At 38.8% G+C, this 17,405-nt stretch overlaps 1 protein-coding gene across 6 annotated transcripts in view; it reads right to left on the bottom strand.

Annotated features, from left to right (window-relative positions):
- Positions 1-17,405, bottom strand: part of zc3h18 (zinc finger CCCH-type containing 18) — a 49,798-nt gene that overhangs the window by 18,032 nt on the left and 14,361 nt on the right. For all 6 annotated transcript variants that reach the window (XM_023397384.2, XM_023397383.2, XM_023397386.2 and 3 more), the window contains exons 9-11: positions 16,506-16,777; positions 1,590-1,772; positions 240-365 (exon numbers count right to left, since the gene is read on the bottom strand). In XM_023397384.2, coding sequence (XP_023253152.1) covers positions 240-365; positions 1,590-1,772; positions 16,506-16,777 — 581 coding nt within the window. The remainder of the gene's footprint in view (positions 1-239; positions 366-1,589; positions 1,773-16,505; positions 16,778-17,405) is intronic.

The raw sequence follows: 17,405 nt of genomic DNA, 5'->3' as shown, positions 1-17,405 counted from the left end.
TAACTCAACTTCTACCTTTCACGATGTACGTATGTTTCCCACAGGAGGTAGAAACAGCTTTGTAGTGGCTAAAAACATGTTTGATACTGTTCAGAAGAAGAACTGAACAGACTGTATAAACATGTCCTAAGATTGAAGGGAGGTAGAGGAAAGACTATATCACTGTATTTATTTGCATTGATGCAAATTCAACAGCTAGGTGTATGGAGATGCACACAGACACACATGGATTTGTGTACCTGGAGCGGCTGCCACTGAAGGAGCTGCGCTGGGAGGAGTGGCTGGAGTAGGAGCTGAACGAAGAGGAGCGGCTGCGAGAACGGGACGACCCGGAGCCTGTGTAGGATGAAGAGCGAGATGAAGACCTGCAACACACACACAAACACACGTACGTAAGATTAATGAATGGCAAATGAAAACCAACCAAAGACGTCTGAACCATGAGAGGGATATAATATTTCTATGAAAGAGGATCCAATATGTATGTCCAATATGTATATATCAATAAAGTAGATTAATGACCGGGGTACAAATCAGTTTACTTGTCAGAAGAGGTACTACACAGTCTGTGGAAACAGTTGAACAATGAGCTTTCTAATGTCTTCTGTCTGTCATCACACATAAATGGAAAACTGTGTCACAAATGTAGTGGGTATGAATGCTAAGATTCCCTTCCCCTGAATCCAGCCAACTGACCTCTCACCCCTCTTCCTCTTCTCCCTCACCTCCATGGCATGGAGAGAAACTAGGACAGGACGCAGTGTATGAACTCAACGTTTCTTCTAGACCGGTAAGTAAACAGCTGTTAACGCTAACGTTAGCTCTGTAGCAATAGGAAAACTGAACAAATAGCTCCTTGAAAACACCCACGATGAGAATGCCACAGTCTAGTTCTTAAAGTGACACTGACTCTTGTCAGATTCTTTAAATGAGGTTGGAGCAGCACCATGAATACTAGTATCAAGAGGCAAGGCTGTGATTGTTGTTCTTTGTGCTGTATAAATATCACGGTACAGAAACTTTATTCTTATCTTTCATCTCACTCTAGTTTCAAACCAGATTTATGACCGAAACTCAGGTGGCTACAAATTTAGCATCTATTATAAAAACAAAAAAAAAAAACCCTTCATGGTTTCGTTTCTTTTTTAGATGTAAAAATCTATTGCAAAAATTTCTTCCAACTCTCAACCACAAGTGACGCACTCTGTGGGGAATAAAACAACTCTGTATTTACTCTTTAAATTATTCAAGTAACAAAACAATAGAATGTCTAGACCGTTTCCAATTTGCTGAATTCACAATAAATTTACAATAGAATGAGCATAGAGTTCTTCCATCTACAAAGGATTATGTAATTATAGCTGTGGTGGAGTTCTCTCCTCAACAATCTATGCTTCTGTTTCCATCTAATGTTACGCATCCCAATGTATTTTGTGTGTCTTATAAATTAGTTAAATGTAGATAACCTGTGTGGAACTAACGTGACAACAGAGATTTAATCGTCAGGATAATGTGAATACTGCTTGTTTTTGTCATTTCTCGCCGTCAGGATGACGCAGGGAATCAGAACTTGAAGGAGGAGTTCCTACCTGGAGGAATTGGACAGAGAGACGGAGGAGCCTGAGGGCCGATGTCTCCGGCGGCCTCGTGGTGGAGAACCCAACCCGGGACGTCTCCTTGGCGATTTGGACCGACGCCATGGGTCCTTCCACTCATCTGGTCGCCGCATTAAAGGAACAACCTCCTTCTTTGAGGGAGGCTCCATCGGCCTGCTGGGAAGAGTGAAAAGATGATTAATGGCTCGTTGTGACAAGTGGCAGCGTAAAAATCATTCTTATATCTACTCATTTAGGTAAAATTGATACCTGAGCATTTTTGTGCTGTTTTAAATATTGCAAACACTTTATAAGATCCTTTGTCACTTTTTTAATTTTTTTAATAAGGGGCCTGAACCTGAAGTGTCCGTAGGCCCATTGTTTTTGCTGTTCCTGTTTTTCTTCTTTCTTGTTCTTCTTTTGCTCTCATTTATTAAAACGCTTATGTTACGTCTACGCTTAAACGAACCCTGATAAACTAAGATGTATATGCTACGCCAAAATGTAGGCCCAGTCGAGTAAACATTCTCCCTCACACATCACACAGAGGACATGTGGAAAAATTCATCCATATATTGGAAATCAGAAATGTTGGTGAATCGTTGAAGTTCAGCCCAGGCCTTTATGTGTGGAGTTTGCATGTTCCACTGTGCCTGCGCGGGTTTCCGCCGGCATCCTCCCACAATCCAAAGATATACAGATTAATTGGCGACTTTAAACTGCCGGTAGGTGTGGATGTGAGCGTGAATGCTTGTTTGTCTCTATATGTTAGCCCTGTGATTGACTGGTGACCTAACCAGGGTGTCCTCCCTTGCCATACAAGTAACAACGGTTGGACAGCTTGGCAGATAAACACGCTCTCGCTGTGTTTACAGGCTGTGGCAGAGTGACAGAGTAGTATTGTTTGTACTTGCTTCACTGAAACTTAATCCTGATGAACATATATGGAGCTGCAATGACATAATTTCCGCATAAGTGATTTCCCATTTAACTTATTACCTGAAAGAATGGCTGAGGTGAAACTACAACAAAACTCAAACATATTATTGATGAATATTTCAGCAGGGAATTTCTTAGTGCCTCTTAATTTCATGGGTGGTGCCATGATTACAATATTTCAATACCTAGAATGACCACCATCAAAGCCAAACAAGCCTACACACGTTCTCAAGCAGAAACCTATGTCTTTAATCCCTAAGCCAGACTGCTGTGTGGTTTCATTACGTGCGGTGTGAAATGGTGAAATCAGCATCATCTCATTGCAAAGTCGTAACCACAGATGTTATTGTGTAATTTTATGTTGTATGTTGACTAAAATACTGATGCTACTTTTACTTCTTATCAATATTAAGTACAACTCTGTGGTTAATGAGGATTCAGTATTTTCTTCCACCATATCTGGATTATTATCTTGATCTGCACCAAGCTGTAGAAGCTGTCTGGTCAAGATCCAAACATTATTCCCTGAGAAATTAACAAAAATGTCATAAAATGCCTAAATGCACAATAAGGAAAGTGATAAAAAAAAAAAAAAAATCCCTGGATCCGCACATTTAACCAGATCCACACCAAAATTTTGATGGTAGCAGTTTTACTTTGAATTCAACAGTTAACATCAATAACATCATTAATGCTGCTTTTTTTCCCACCTCTGCCATATTGCCCAAGTTCACCCATTTCTTTCTAACAGTCAGATGCAGAATGATCTTATCTAGACTGGATTTCTGTAACATGCTCTCTGCTCTTCCACTCCATGGAATAAAAATAAAAAACTCCAACTGGTCTTAAATGCAGCTGCTACAATTCTTTACTACAACCACAAAATGTGAACATAACGCAAATTATGTCCTCACTCCACTGGATAATTATCGAAGAACTGTCAGAAAAATCAAGACTTAAAACCTATTTATTTCCACTCTTCTATAATAGAATTTTATAATTGCCACTGGTTTTTGTCTCTTCCAGTGCATTCAGAATTATTTTCACATTTTGTTACGTTGCAGTGAAATCATTGACAGAGTGGCCAGATGGAAACCTCTCCTCAGTGAAAGACACATTAAAGTGCTCCTCTCTCAAACTCTGAGAAACAGCTTCTCTTGTCTGATGAAACCAAGACTGAACTGTCTGACCTCAGTTCTGAGTGTCATGTCTGGAGGAAGCCAGACACTGCTCCTCACCTCGAGGCTGTAATCACTGCCACAGGTACTCTGACTAAATACTGAGTAAAGGGTAATGTAATATTTCAGTTTCTTAAATTCTGTTTTGGCTTTATCATTATGGGGTATTGACTGCAGACTGATGAGAGAGAAACTAATTCAAATGATTTTAGCATAAGACTGCAACAAGACAAAAAGTGAAGGCGTCTGAATAACTTCTGAATGCAGTGTATTTAGTTCCTGTGAATAAAATAAAAGTCATATAGTCAATAAAAATCCTATTTGTTATTTGAACATATATTTTTGTTTTATATATTGATAGTGTTATTATCTTCTCTCAGCGAGCACCACCTGCAACTGAAACTATTATTTATTTTACACTCAAAATAAACTTACTGTGAATACTTCACATGAGAAAGAACACTTGAGGTTTTTCTGTTTGGCATCAACATCAGCTTGTTTTTTCTCCTATTGTGGCTGGAGGTGTGATGCAATTGTGCATGTTAGCCTTATCAAGGATTTTTTTTTTTTTTTTAAATCTTTACATGACACTGTCTACATAGTGAATGGCTCTTATCCAGCATTTGTTTCTCCATTACTCCATAAAATTCAAAATATGCACATTTGCTGTTTCCAAAAAGACTGCTCAGTCAAAAAAAAAACCCCATCACTTTAGTTCAATGTGCGACTTGGTAGAAGCAAGTAGTTGACCTTCATCTATAAAGCCACCAGATACTTTGGGAATTTGGTTTTGTGTTATGATGCTCAACATATTGGAAGATATCTGAGGTGTTTTTCCAACATCAGAGCTCCAAAGCAGGAATGGGTGATGTGGATACAAAGCCCTATCACAGTAAATGTACTGTCACATATTTAGCAATAGTTATGTATCTCTGATATACTTTATTTATCAATCTTCTGAAAAATCATCAAGTGATAACTACTGTTGTGGTCACATGGTCGTCATTGTCCTATTGAATTTTCTAAACATCAAGAATTCGGGTCTTATCTCATATGGACTTGTATCACCAATGCTGTGTCTCAGCTCGCGTATTTACATACTCACACCTGCTGTTTTGACAGCATAAGTGCATTCACACATCCAGATGGTGATCTCATACTGGTCAAAACATTGAGCATTAAACCGATGGACAAAGTCAAAGTATTAAGTTGCAGACTACCTGCTTTTTGGAATAGCTCAGAGTGAGCAGAAACGCCTTGTTCGTGAGAGAGGACAGTGGAGCATGACATGACTGATTCAAGCTGGTTTTACTGGTTCACAGGAAGGCTTCGGTAACTCAGATGAACAGAGGCTTCAGAGGTTTTGGGTTTGGTCCTAGCTCTGGATTGGGGTCGTCACACATGCCCCTGGTAACTTCCTGCTTTCACAAGTCATTGGTTTGGCTCTGTGAAATGGATTAATGAAATGGAAAAAATTAAATGATTTTGTATTCTCATTTAATCAGCCAATTATTTTCTAAATCTAGCGATGAATTATTTGGTTTATAAAATAACAAGAAATATTGGGCTCCCCAGAGCACAAGGTCACAACTTCAAATTGTTTGGAACAAGTTGACAAATGAAAAAAAAAAAAAAAAAAACGAACTATTTATCATATTAACAATTATCAAAATCAATTAAATTTCTATCAACTGATTAACAGACAGTTTCTATCTTAGCTCTATCTTAAATCATGGTATCATTATTTCAGTCGACCCTAAAGCAAAGGATTCACAGTAATAACCTTATGACATCATCCATCACAGACGTTTCCCTTTATGGGAAAGTGGTCTTTATGGCCCACTGTATGTGGGACTTTATTTGCAATGGACGATTGGATACTGTTTATTTCTGCAAAATAAGATTTAGGTTTATCTTTAGGCGTGTATCTAAATATTTGTTGAGGAAATTAACATGATGAGTGGATATTCCCAGTGTAAACGGTCCTGTGTCCCGGAACCTTTGAATGAATGCTTAAAGGTGTCCTATCTCTGTATCCGTTACTGCCTGGTGAGGGCAAAGGAGAAGAAGAAGAAGAAGAATGCTTTGGTGTAATATTACAATAGAAACTGCCTTTGAACAATGTGCTGCTCAAACTGTAAGGATTAAACTAACACTAACATAAATCTAAAAAGGGAAACATGTTAATGGACATCCTTTAGTGAGTACATACACAATGCAAGTGCATGAAAGGTACACACAAGGTACACACACCTGTGAATGAGAAATTCCGCAGGTGTGAGGCAAGAGAAAACAAGTGACGCTGTCGCTGTTCACTGAGCTAAAAATAGAACCACAACACTGGGAGCTATTTTTAGCTCTTAGATATTTATTATTGACAAAATATTTCCTTTGAGGAAGCCATCGGAAAAAAAAAGGGAAGTGGAACAAATAAACCAAACCCCACAGAACACAACAGAAGGAAAGAGGATGTTTGCAGACTGATGTGAGTTTAATGAATCAGCCTGAGGAGCCTTCTAGAGGAGCATAGGCCAGTGTGGTGGGAAGAGGTTCATGTGATTATTCAAGCTGAAGATGAACATGAACCTGATATGACTGTCTGTTATTTAATATAGAGCATGTGTTTAAAAATAAAACAGCGATGTGGAGAGTACAGGCTTAAGCAAATTCAGACAAAAAAAACAAACAGGGTTTTTCCTGTATAGAGAATTGGGAGGCGACCACCTCCGTCAAATTTCGTGCCACCTCCGCCTGCCCACAAAATTTTAGTACTTGTTTTCTCAATACTTGGTGGATTTGACATTTGTAACTGCAATTGTGGCTGTACGCCACTACAGCAATGTACTGGTGCTGTATCGTAATCCGTGCATCAGGCAGAGCCATCCGGAATTGCCAAAGAAGAAGAATACGAACATGCTGGATTTGCTGCCTGAGGAAGGCGGCAACCTGACTTTGCGGCTTTTAAAACAGGTGAATAGGGTTGCCACCCATCCCATATAGTACGGGATCGTCCTATATTTGAAAATAAAATATTTCAAGTACTTGTTTTTGTTCATGTTATGTCTTCAAAGTGCTGTGAATAATGTAATGTCAAGTAAAACCAAACCAGTTGCCTCCTTTTTTCACATAAAAGGTGGCAACCCTAGAGACGAATATTATGTCTTTAACATCCAAGCACACCCAGCTTCTTGAAAAGTTTCCCTAAATTAACTTTTTTTTTTGCAGAAATGTCTTGCTTTTTTTTCGCGAAAAAGTTTGCGAGGAGGAGAATCGCGAGGACAGGTGAAACAGTACAGAGTGCAGACATCATTAGTTCTCCTAATATGGGAAAAAAAAAAGTGAATTCATGTTACTGATGAGATACATTAATGTGTCAGGACTGAAAGTAGGACTAGTTCTCAAGTGAAAGGTGTCGGTGGAGTAAAAGATCAGAGTGTGAGAGTACCAAGTCTTTAGGAGTGTACTAACGAGTGTATTAAAGGTGACGTTTACATGATTTTAACATCAGCTTTTATTCATCTTCCCAGATGTTCTGAAAAGCACAGAGTGAGTCGCTTTGACGACCAAATTTTAACGAGGGTTGTATTTCGACATTTTCCAAATAGTGCGTGCAGCAACGATCAACCAGTTCTCCTTAACTATGACTGCATGTAGATCACAGGTAGATTAACTCATCCTTAAACTGGAAGTTTTCCACTCTAACTCTGGCAGGTAATATTGCTTAAGATCTTCACATCACTTGAACACAATAGCAAAACATGGGTGTTGGCACCTATTTTGTGACAGTCACGTCATCGTCAGTCTTGGTACCTCCAGGGCAGACAGGAAAAAAACATGGTCAAGTTTCAAAATTTCAAAACCAGAGACCATGACCAAAAGCAAAGCAATGGAAATTTGTGACAAAACCGGTGGGAAGTACGGACAACTGCTTTTCAATAGACAGAGCTTGACAGATGACTGACTGCCCGTACTGTGGTATTGTGTGATGCAATAAGAGGAATATTTTATGACACAGCTTGCCACACCAGAGGAATGCCTTTAAATAGTAACTAAGTATTGATTTCCTTGCCTATTATGACATTAAAAATTAAATATTAAACCAAAGCACTTGAAGAGGGCTCAGCAAACAAGATAATGTTGGTGCATAATTTGCATTTTGGGGACTTTCGGTTCAACAATACAAGAAGAACTTTGCAAAGCTAGATTTGGGTTATGATTAGATATATACAATAACTATCTAAATTTGTCACCTGTCAAAGAATTTACTATACCATTTACAACATTATATCTATCCATTTAATATTTCTGGCTGTTAGAGACCATTGTGCGCAATTTTTGCAAATTATTGAGCAGGACTGATTTATGGTATGTGATGATTGATTTGTCAGGTATCCAATCAGGGCTTGATGCTTACCTTTTTTCCCCAAGGAGCACATGTGCTGCTGAACACATGAAGAACTTTAGAGGCACAATGAAAACTGATCAAATTATGTGTTTTTCCTTCCTTAATAAATACAAATATATATTTTCAAGCAAAATGATTTAAATTACTTGAATACGAAACGTACAACAGGTTTTTAATCATTTCTGCTTTAAACTCTATTCAATAATTATGATGCGTTATTTCTACTTTAAACTGTATAAATGGTATGAACACCTCGATAATGAAGTAGTTCTTCTTAGTTCTAAACCTAAAGAGTCTATTTAGTCTATTTAGACAGAAAAAAGTGGTGTCCTTGAGGGGGTGCCTGCAAATGCAAGTGAAACACTAACACTGTCAAGCCCTGCCAATATGCTGGATTATTTCATCCATAACCTCAATTTTCTCAAATGATTATAATGAAAATGTACTATTTCATGGTCCAAACCATTACTGAGTATTTTATACATTATTATAACACACTGACTGACAGCCAGATGAAGTGTTAGATCCATACAGTGTATAATGAACATACTAACATTTTCTGTACTATTAAAAGGTACACTATGCAGGATGTGTCGGTTGGGAAACCCAACATTCAAAAATGGCACCTCTTCCCTGGCTCAATGAGCGAGACGGAGAGAGAGGTGATCGAGAGAGGTAGAGAGTGAATGAGGAGAGGGAGTGGTGTTAATGAACACAAAGCAGTGAATCAGAGAAATAAAATGTTATTGTCTAATTGTGTGTGTGTGTGTGCGTGCACGTAGCTCAGCCTCATTCAAATAGAAACACAGACCTGCAGCTCTTTATACATCCATTTTTCTGTTGTTTATTTTGTCAACATGACTGGCATTAATAATAACAGATAACGAATGAAGTGGGGATGTTCTAATTGAACAGGAAAAAACAGCAAGTCTCTAGCTCAAACAAGTAAGGACGCTCTAAAGACTGATATATTTCAGGGTGTATGCGCGTAATATCAGCCTGGTCAACCACATCGTTTGGGAACTTTATATACGTGGATGACATATGGATGTTCCCGTCCAGTACAGCTGGCATGATGCGGCTCAAGGACGACTGGCATAGTGCAGACTGGTCTGCCTGTTCTCTCCTGAAATGCCCCTTTCGCCGTGAAACCCAGTGTGGTCAGCACTTGTAGGGGGACAGGCAATGCCGAACTCCATATGTATCCTCACCGTAACACAAAAGCAAACCCAAATTCTTACGTTCATTTCACTCTTGATACATCTGACCTTGAACATGAAAGATGGTCGATGCAACATTTTTGTGCATTCGCAACCTTTGTACACGAGGTCTGTACATTTTAATAGAGTAAAGACACACATGAGGAGATAAGGAAATACAGGGAGAGAGCAGGGGGTGTCTCTGCTGATAAATACACCACCACACTCTTGAGGGATTACTTTTGTACGAGTCTATACATAGTTTCTTTTTTGTTTTTTTTTAGGAAAATCGTGCATTTATATCTTTAACCTCCTAAGACCCGAACTCTTGCATGGCGTGCATTTTTTCTTTCTCTTTGCTATTTAGGCTGATTGGGACCTGAGAAAAATGATGTCCACATATGAGGACATTAGTTTTAAATTTCGATTACTGAGTGGCAGTATAATATCCTCATATGCTGGTCACCAGGCCCTTGTTGAGAAAAAGTTAGTATTGTGGTCTAGAGAACCCAAAATGTGAGGTCCACATGTGTGGACGCCAGGTCCTAGGAGGTTAAGTAAAAAGTATGATCTACATTCAAAATGTTCAAAACTGTCTGGAGCAATTCTTTTATGAAACTTTTTTTCAGTACAAGCTTGTTTTGAATTGTATAAAGAGAACAAAGCACTCGTTTATTCCTGTGGCTTTTATTTTTATGTTATCTTGCCACATCTGTCCTCGATGACAAGTCCAATTAGGCAATTAGTTCATGTTAAAGTGATAAGAGCTGGACAGCCACGATGATAAGGATATTTTAAGTTGCAATTCTCAACTCACAGTGGTTGATATGACAACAGAAACACGTCAGTGTATGGAGAAGATAAGCCAATGACTGAAATGTCAAAACTGCATGTAAAAACAAAGAGCTTTAGGACTGATATAAATTTTTCATGTATGCTTTTCTGTATTAAGAGGTTGAAACTCGAAAGCGGAAGAAAAATTTTAAATTTGCCAATAAGCGAACTGCTGCTCCTGTATTGGTCAGGACAGCGGTATGTCTAGAATGCATTGTTGTTGTGGTGGTGTTTACTTAAAGCATGTCTTGACATGTAGACACCTGGGAATTTTGAAGTAGATTCTGGCTGTGGTAAGGTTTGTTTTATTGATGTCTTGTTGCTTTTACTGGCAACTATCACACCATGTCAGCTTGATAATAACAGAGTGCTACTATGCGAAACAACTGGCCATCAGTCAGCCAATTTCTTTTATGAAGCGAGTTTTGTGGACAGTTAGTTTATTGCTTTTGGCAACAAGACGGTGATGAGACGGAGGGTGTTAACGATGGGAAACGGACATTTTCTTCTGAAGATTAACTTTACGAAAACAAATGAAGGTGGTACCAATAGAAAACTGACTAACCAAATGTTATGTTTGTGTATCAGCCATGGCAACTTGAAACTATTTGATCTATCAACTACCTGCCAATGTGGTGATGGTGCGTTGCCTACTAGTTATGAGAAATATATATTTATACAATGCGTTACTACACTTAGGTACTTAGATTATACTTTAGCATTTCTTAATGCTATATTATGCTCGTACTCTTGAAAATAAAGTTCTTCTTACTCCATTACTTTTTTTATGAGGCTGTAGTTAGTAGTTATTTTGCAAAATAACGATTTACATTTTACTTACAAAACATATTGTAGTGTTAGAGTTATATACGTATCCAACAATATACAAGTAGCTAGAGCTCCCTCTGGACAAGCTACAGCATTAAGACTAGACAGACTAAACAGTGGTATTAACTGAATAAAACTACACAACAAAAGAAATTGTAACACTCCAGTTATGGAGTACTATATCAAAGTTATGTGCAATAAAGTGAAATGACACGGGAAAACAGTATTGAAGACGCTAACTGAAATTTATTTAATATTTACTGGAGAAGCCCTTGTTTCCAATGACAGCTTCATAACGCTTCCTGTACAAAAAAATAATCAGGGATATTCTGGAATCTGGAAGATTCCGGGGGGCCCGCTGGTGAATCTTGATCTTCAGTTTCTTCCACAAATTTTCTATTTGATTTAAGTCTGGCGACTGACTAAGCCAATCAGAAACCTTTATTTTCTTCCTCTTGAACCAATTGAAAATCTCCTTTGCAGTATGTTTTGGATCGTTGTCCTGCTGGAAGATCCACCCACGTCTCATCCTCATCATCCTGGTGGATGGCAACAGATTCTTATAAAGAATATCCCAGTACATGGCTGCATCTTACCTTCGATAATTTGGATTCCACAGCCCCATACTATGATGCTTCCACCTCTTCACTGTAGGTATGGTATTTTTAGGATTATATGCAGAGCCATTTCTCCTCCAAACCTGCGGCATTGTATTGTTGCTAAAAAACAACATTTTTGTCTCATCTGACCAGACTTCATTCTCCCAGTAATCTCCAGCCTTCTCCAAATCTTCTGTAGCAAACTTGAGACCATGGCGGTGGAGTGCATTGCCTTGTGTTTTCTTTGCGACAACTGTACCCGCTGCTTCCAGGTCTTTCTGGAGCTCTGCTCGAGTGGTCCTCGGCTCTTGGGCTTCTCTTCTGACTAACTTTCTGACTGCCTGTTCAGAAATCTTGCGAGGAGCTCCTGTGAGTGGCCAGTTGATGGTCGAATGATGTTCACTCCACTTGCTGATAATGGCCCCAATGGTGCTTATAGGAACATTTAGGAGTTGAGAATTCTGTCTGCAACCAGTGCCATTACTATGCTGCTCGACAATCTTGCTGTGAAGGTTTTGGGAGAGCTCTTTGCCTCTATTCATGATGAGATGTTTCTTGCAGGAAAGCTTGGTGACAAATCATTTGTTTGCTTGCATTCAGAGGTGGGAAACCCTTTTTCAAACAGGCGCTAACCCAGCTGATTCTAATTAGCACTGGTGGGAGAACTTATTAGTGGAATAAGCTGGTTTAGTGATTTTTCTTTCTGTGTTTCAATACTTTTTTCCTGTGTCATTCCACTTTATGCACATAACTTTTTTTATGGATTGGAGTGTTACAATTTCTTCAGTTGTGCAGTTTTATTGAGGTAACACCAATGTCTGGTCAAAATTTTATGTGAAAAGGTACAATGGAAATATGTTGAATTAAAAAAATGTTGATGTGTTGAATACTTATTTCCCCCCAATCGAAAAGAAATACAAAGACTATATTATCTTATCTATTTTAAGCTATTTTTTTTTCTATTGGAGAGAGAGACCACGCACACACAACGCTTTACAAGTGAGCTACCGGGAAGCAAAGCCAGGCTATAGTTCTTTTTTTGTCTTTCACACAGCTCACAGCCTCTGTCTGGGATTCACAATAATTTAGCTTTTATTTACTTTCAACTCCGTAACTTAAGGCTTTTATTAGAGGCAGGTCTTAATGTCTAACTCTCTGTTTGCAGAATTGGTCATAGATGTTAGTACAAAGCCGTGTTATAGATGACTTCTCTCTCTCTCTCCCTCCCTCCCTCTCTCTCTCCCTCCCTCCCTCCTGCTCTCTCTGCTGTGTGTGTGTTTGATGTTTAGCTGTGCTCCCAACACTCCCCTGCGGTTCCAGAGCAGCTCGGTAGACTGTGGCTCGGCTGAGAAGTGGTAAAAGTACCATCAGTCAGTCAGTCGGTCACATTTGCAATTATAGGGCTGACCCCGCTGTTGCGGTCCAGCCAAAAAGATACAATGATGATAGTATGATGATATTTAACTGACACATTAATGAATCTGTAAAAGTAATGCAATAATGTAACAGATGTAAATACTACTAATAATACTTGAGAATGCAGGACTTTTACTTTCAGTTCAGTGTTTCCACTTTGTAGTACTCTAATCTGAGTACCTCTTCCATCATCTGTGCTCTGTGCCCCTTCCTTATAGCAGTAATCTAAGACATTGTGTGTGTTTTAGTAGGATATGCAGGTTTCTCACACTTGGGTTACATCAAACACACGTAATGCAATTCAAATACAGTGCCTATAGAAAATCATCATACCCATTTAAAATAGTTACTATGTTTGTTGTACAAGTTGAAATCAAAACCCAATTTATAAAAAAAAAAAAGTTCCAGATTTGTTCATTATTTTTCCTACACAGCATCAAACGAACGACAAAAAAGGCGACAGCTCTGAAAAATATTAAGAAAAGCAAAAGCAAAAGTAGAATATGAGTGTTAGAAAAATTAATTTCACCAATTAATTTTTAATACATTGTCCAGAATTCTTAAGATGTTATTTTCACTTTGATTATGAGGGTTATAACGTGTACATACAGCTAAAAAAAAGTTAAGACTTTTTTAATTTTAATTTCCAGGGTGTAATCTGGCAAAAGGTAAAGATTTTCACAAGGTATGATGACTTTATATAGGTACTGTAAATATGGGTACACAGCTTATGTTATCACATACAAAAAATATTTTCTGTCTCTGTCCTGTATATGCTTCATATTCACAGATTATGATTGGTTGTATTTCTTCTGGTGTTGCTTCTGTTTTAACTGATGGTTCTTCTCACCAAACATTTTCTGTTTTCCTTTCATTATTTATGCAAACTCTTTTTTTAAATTAGCTGGTTTAGTAGGGTTAGTAGTAAGTAAGTAACAGCATATGTTTGACTGACCGACACTAAATATTGGACTTTAGAAATCACACTGGATTCTCGTTGCTGTACAAGAACTGGTATCTTTACACAGTTTATACCCCAAATTAAAAACTTAAAAAAAATATATTAATTCTATATGAAGATGACATGATGTTTGTTAGCAGGAGATGCCACATGGTAACCATTGTGTGCAGCAAACATTTTATCAGCTGACAAGCAGTCAAACAAAAACATGACTAGACGAGGAAGTGCAACTTTAAAATGCTTCCCCGTATTGTTTAAGTTCCCCATTCTTGCATATCTCATTCCTATGAGGTCAAGTAATCAATCGTTATGGCAAGTCTGACCTTTGTGTAAATAAAAATGTTTAACCCAACTTTTATCATATCGCTCATATTCATATTTGTGTTTGTGACACTGTTTCACTGCACAATTATTATGGTCAAAAGAATTCACAATAACAATATTATTGTGATATCTATAGAAATTTGGAAAAAAAATATCAGTCGAATTCATCCTTAGGGCTGTCACTAACGACTAACAACTAATCTACCAACTATTATCTTTGTCTTTTGTGTGTTTTCTCTCTTTTTTTTCAAATGAATTTGACTCAAATACCAGTGTAGGGAGGCAGATATAGTCTGTAAACATAACTGCACAGAGAACAATTGAACATCATAACCTTCATGAAGGTTGGATTTACTGCAAAGAATTCTACTTGCCACAGATGGACTCCAGTCAAGGAGGATGCACCTGACCACAGGAGAGTCTGAATATTACTGTAAAAAATGCAAAATATTTTTTAAAACTAGAGATGCCCTGATTGATCAGCCGTCGATTATTATCGGACGATTTTCATGAAAAATACTATCACCTGAAAATCGATCACCTGAGGTTCATACTTTGGTGCCTGCGGCTGAGAGAACCACTGTGTGATGTGTAGTGTAGTTCCGCCTCCCACCTTGTTCAATACACGACAGGCCACCAAAACAAAACAACATGTCAGCTGTGTGCAACTTAAAGTGTATGTGACTGATATAACGTACGCCATCTGCAATGCATGGCAAAAATGATCGGTATTGGCCATGATTATCTGATCTAACTCAGATGATCCGTTTCAGCAGCATCCCTACGAAAAACATGTTTTCACCAAATCTACAACTAGGGTTGTCACCAGAACCAAAACTTCGTCACCAATTCGATACCACGTGGCAAAAAACGGGACGTTTTTTCACGGTACATGTGACGAGATTGATGGTCACCCTCTTAGGAAGTAACAGAAGATTGACATCCTATTGAGGGAGGCAGATGTATGAGTGCTCGTCACACCCGCTCGCGCATCAGGTCTCATTGCTCACAAGCAGGATGTCATTAGCTATATGAGCAACTTATCTCATGGTGCAAAAGTGTCTTACTTCAAAAGTGACAGTAATCTACCAGAAACATGTGTAAAGAATATTAACACTGATTATTGCATCACTGGCAACATTTGAGTGACTCCGAACACATTTAAGTACAGTTTCTCCGGCACATGCTCGGCCTCTACCCGAGGGAGGATGAGGAGCGTCCACGACCAAGCTGGAGTCTAGCCGCAATAACAAATGGAAGAGCGACAGCACCTTGGCCCATCGAAAGAAATATATATATATTTATTTTATATATATATATTTTGTATGGAAATATTTTGCTTTCGAAGCGGATGGTGAGGGGTTGATTTTAGACCTGCAAAAGCCCGTTTGTAAAAGGTGCCTTCACACTTTCCAAACCAGAAGTTGAAACGCTGTGCAATAAAAAGTTGACTGTTTATATTTTAGCACAGTACTGTTTATTTTAAATTCTTGAAGGCTACATGCCACTGTTCTTGGTTTTTAGTTTTTCTTATTCGTATCGAGTGAAAGAGAAAGTACATGGAATTTATTGTGTTTTTTTTTAAATTTTTTATCGTGATATCGAAATAGATATCGAGAATCGTGGAATTTCACTGGTATTTGTATCGACTACTAAATTTCTGTTATCGTGACATCCCTATCTACAACACAATAAAAGTGTGTAAAAGCACATAGGTTTCCAAAAGATTGCTACCAGTGACCTGGCCAAAGATGCTATGAGAGGTGATTTCAGGTGGTTACAGAAGAACCACCTCCTCTTTGTAAAGCTGAACAACAAAGGTGACCCTGTGCAACACATTGCAAACAGCACACAGTGGAACGAAGCAGGAGAGTGACGGACACTTGAATATGGCAGTTCCAACACATCCAACCCTTGAGGCTGTAGTGGATTATTACAAACACATTGGGGGAGTTTACCTTTCCGATGGCCTTATTTACTGTTGCTCTGTGCTTGGAAAGAACATGACGTGGTATAAAACCCTTTATCATTTCTCTGACGTAAATGTCAGGCCCTATATCCTGGGCATAGAGAAACTCCACTCTTTCATTACAATTCAAGGAAGTTCTGCTGAAACCATTTCCTACCTCTAGTTGCATGCCTGCCTTTCTGGTGTATCAAGACATAACATAAAAAAATTTCTCCAAAATAAAACAATCAACCCAAAGCCAGCTGAAACTTGACTTACTTGGGTGGCAAGCTGAGGGGAGAGCGTGGTTTCAGTTTGTCCTCGTCTTTCTTCTCCCTGGCGTCTCGAGGCGGACGCATCCTCGGCCGCTCCTTCTCATCCCGCTTCATCCGGTCCCTCTCCCACTCTTCTTTCCGTCGCATTCGCTCCTTCTCGCGTTCCCGCTCTCTTTCCCTCTCCCTCTCTCTCTGCCGGCGCTCCCTCTCACGGTGATCTCGCTCCCTTTCTCTGTCCCGATGCCGCTCCTGAGGGTCGCGGTCGCGTTCGCGCTCCTGTCGAGATGGACGTGCACAGTTATCTGACTGAAAACGTGCTATTTAATGGCACTCACACAGAAAACCAACTGCCATTACTCTGCATTGTGAATAAATCTCATTAAAAGACCAAAACCAACAATTTGTTTGACCATCTCACAATACTTTTTGGCTTCCATGCCCTGTCTGCTGCACTCATTCATTCTACTGATGTCTCCAACTCACAAATATATAGTTTCATTTCTAAAAGAAAGACTCACAGACTAATTTAATTTAGTTAAAACAACTGAGGACTATTTTTTGCTACATTTGGTGCTGCAGTGATTATTTCTGGATGAGGGTGAGGATGAGGTATCTGGGAATTAGGATAAACATCAGCCAGTGCAACCTGCAGCCTGGCTCAATGATGTGTTTTTAATAGTCTCTGCACATCAATAGAGTTCTGGCACAGAGGAAGAAGATCAGGATTGTTATTATGGTGTTATCTGTGTTGGTTTGGGTTCATGGAAGTTAATGGAGAATATCACCAAAGGTATTATTTCAGTTGCTCTTTGATCTACGTGGACGCTGCCTATGTTGAAGCTTTCTTGAGAAATTAAACTTACATGTTAATAACAAGAAAAATATGAGACTGGTCTTGTGGCGT

Source organism: Seriola lalandi, unplaced genomic scaffold, assembly GCF_002814215.2.
Source record: "Seriola lalandi dorsalis isolate HSWRI2012SDOR001 ecotype SW California unplaced genomic scaffold, Sedor1 jcf7180002055008, whole genome shotgun sequence".
NCBI lineage: Eukaryota > Metazoa > Chordata > Actinopteri > Carangiformes > Carangidae > Seriola > Seriola lalandi.
This window is presented reverse-complemented; position numbering and strand designations above follow the sequence as displayed.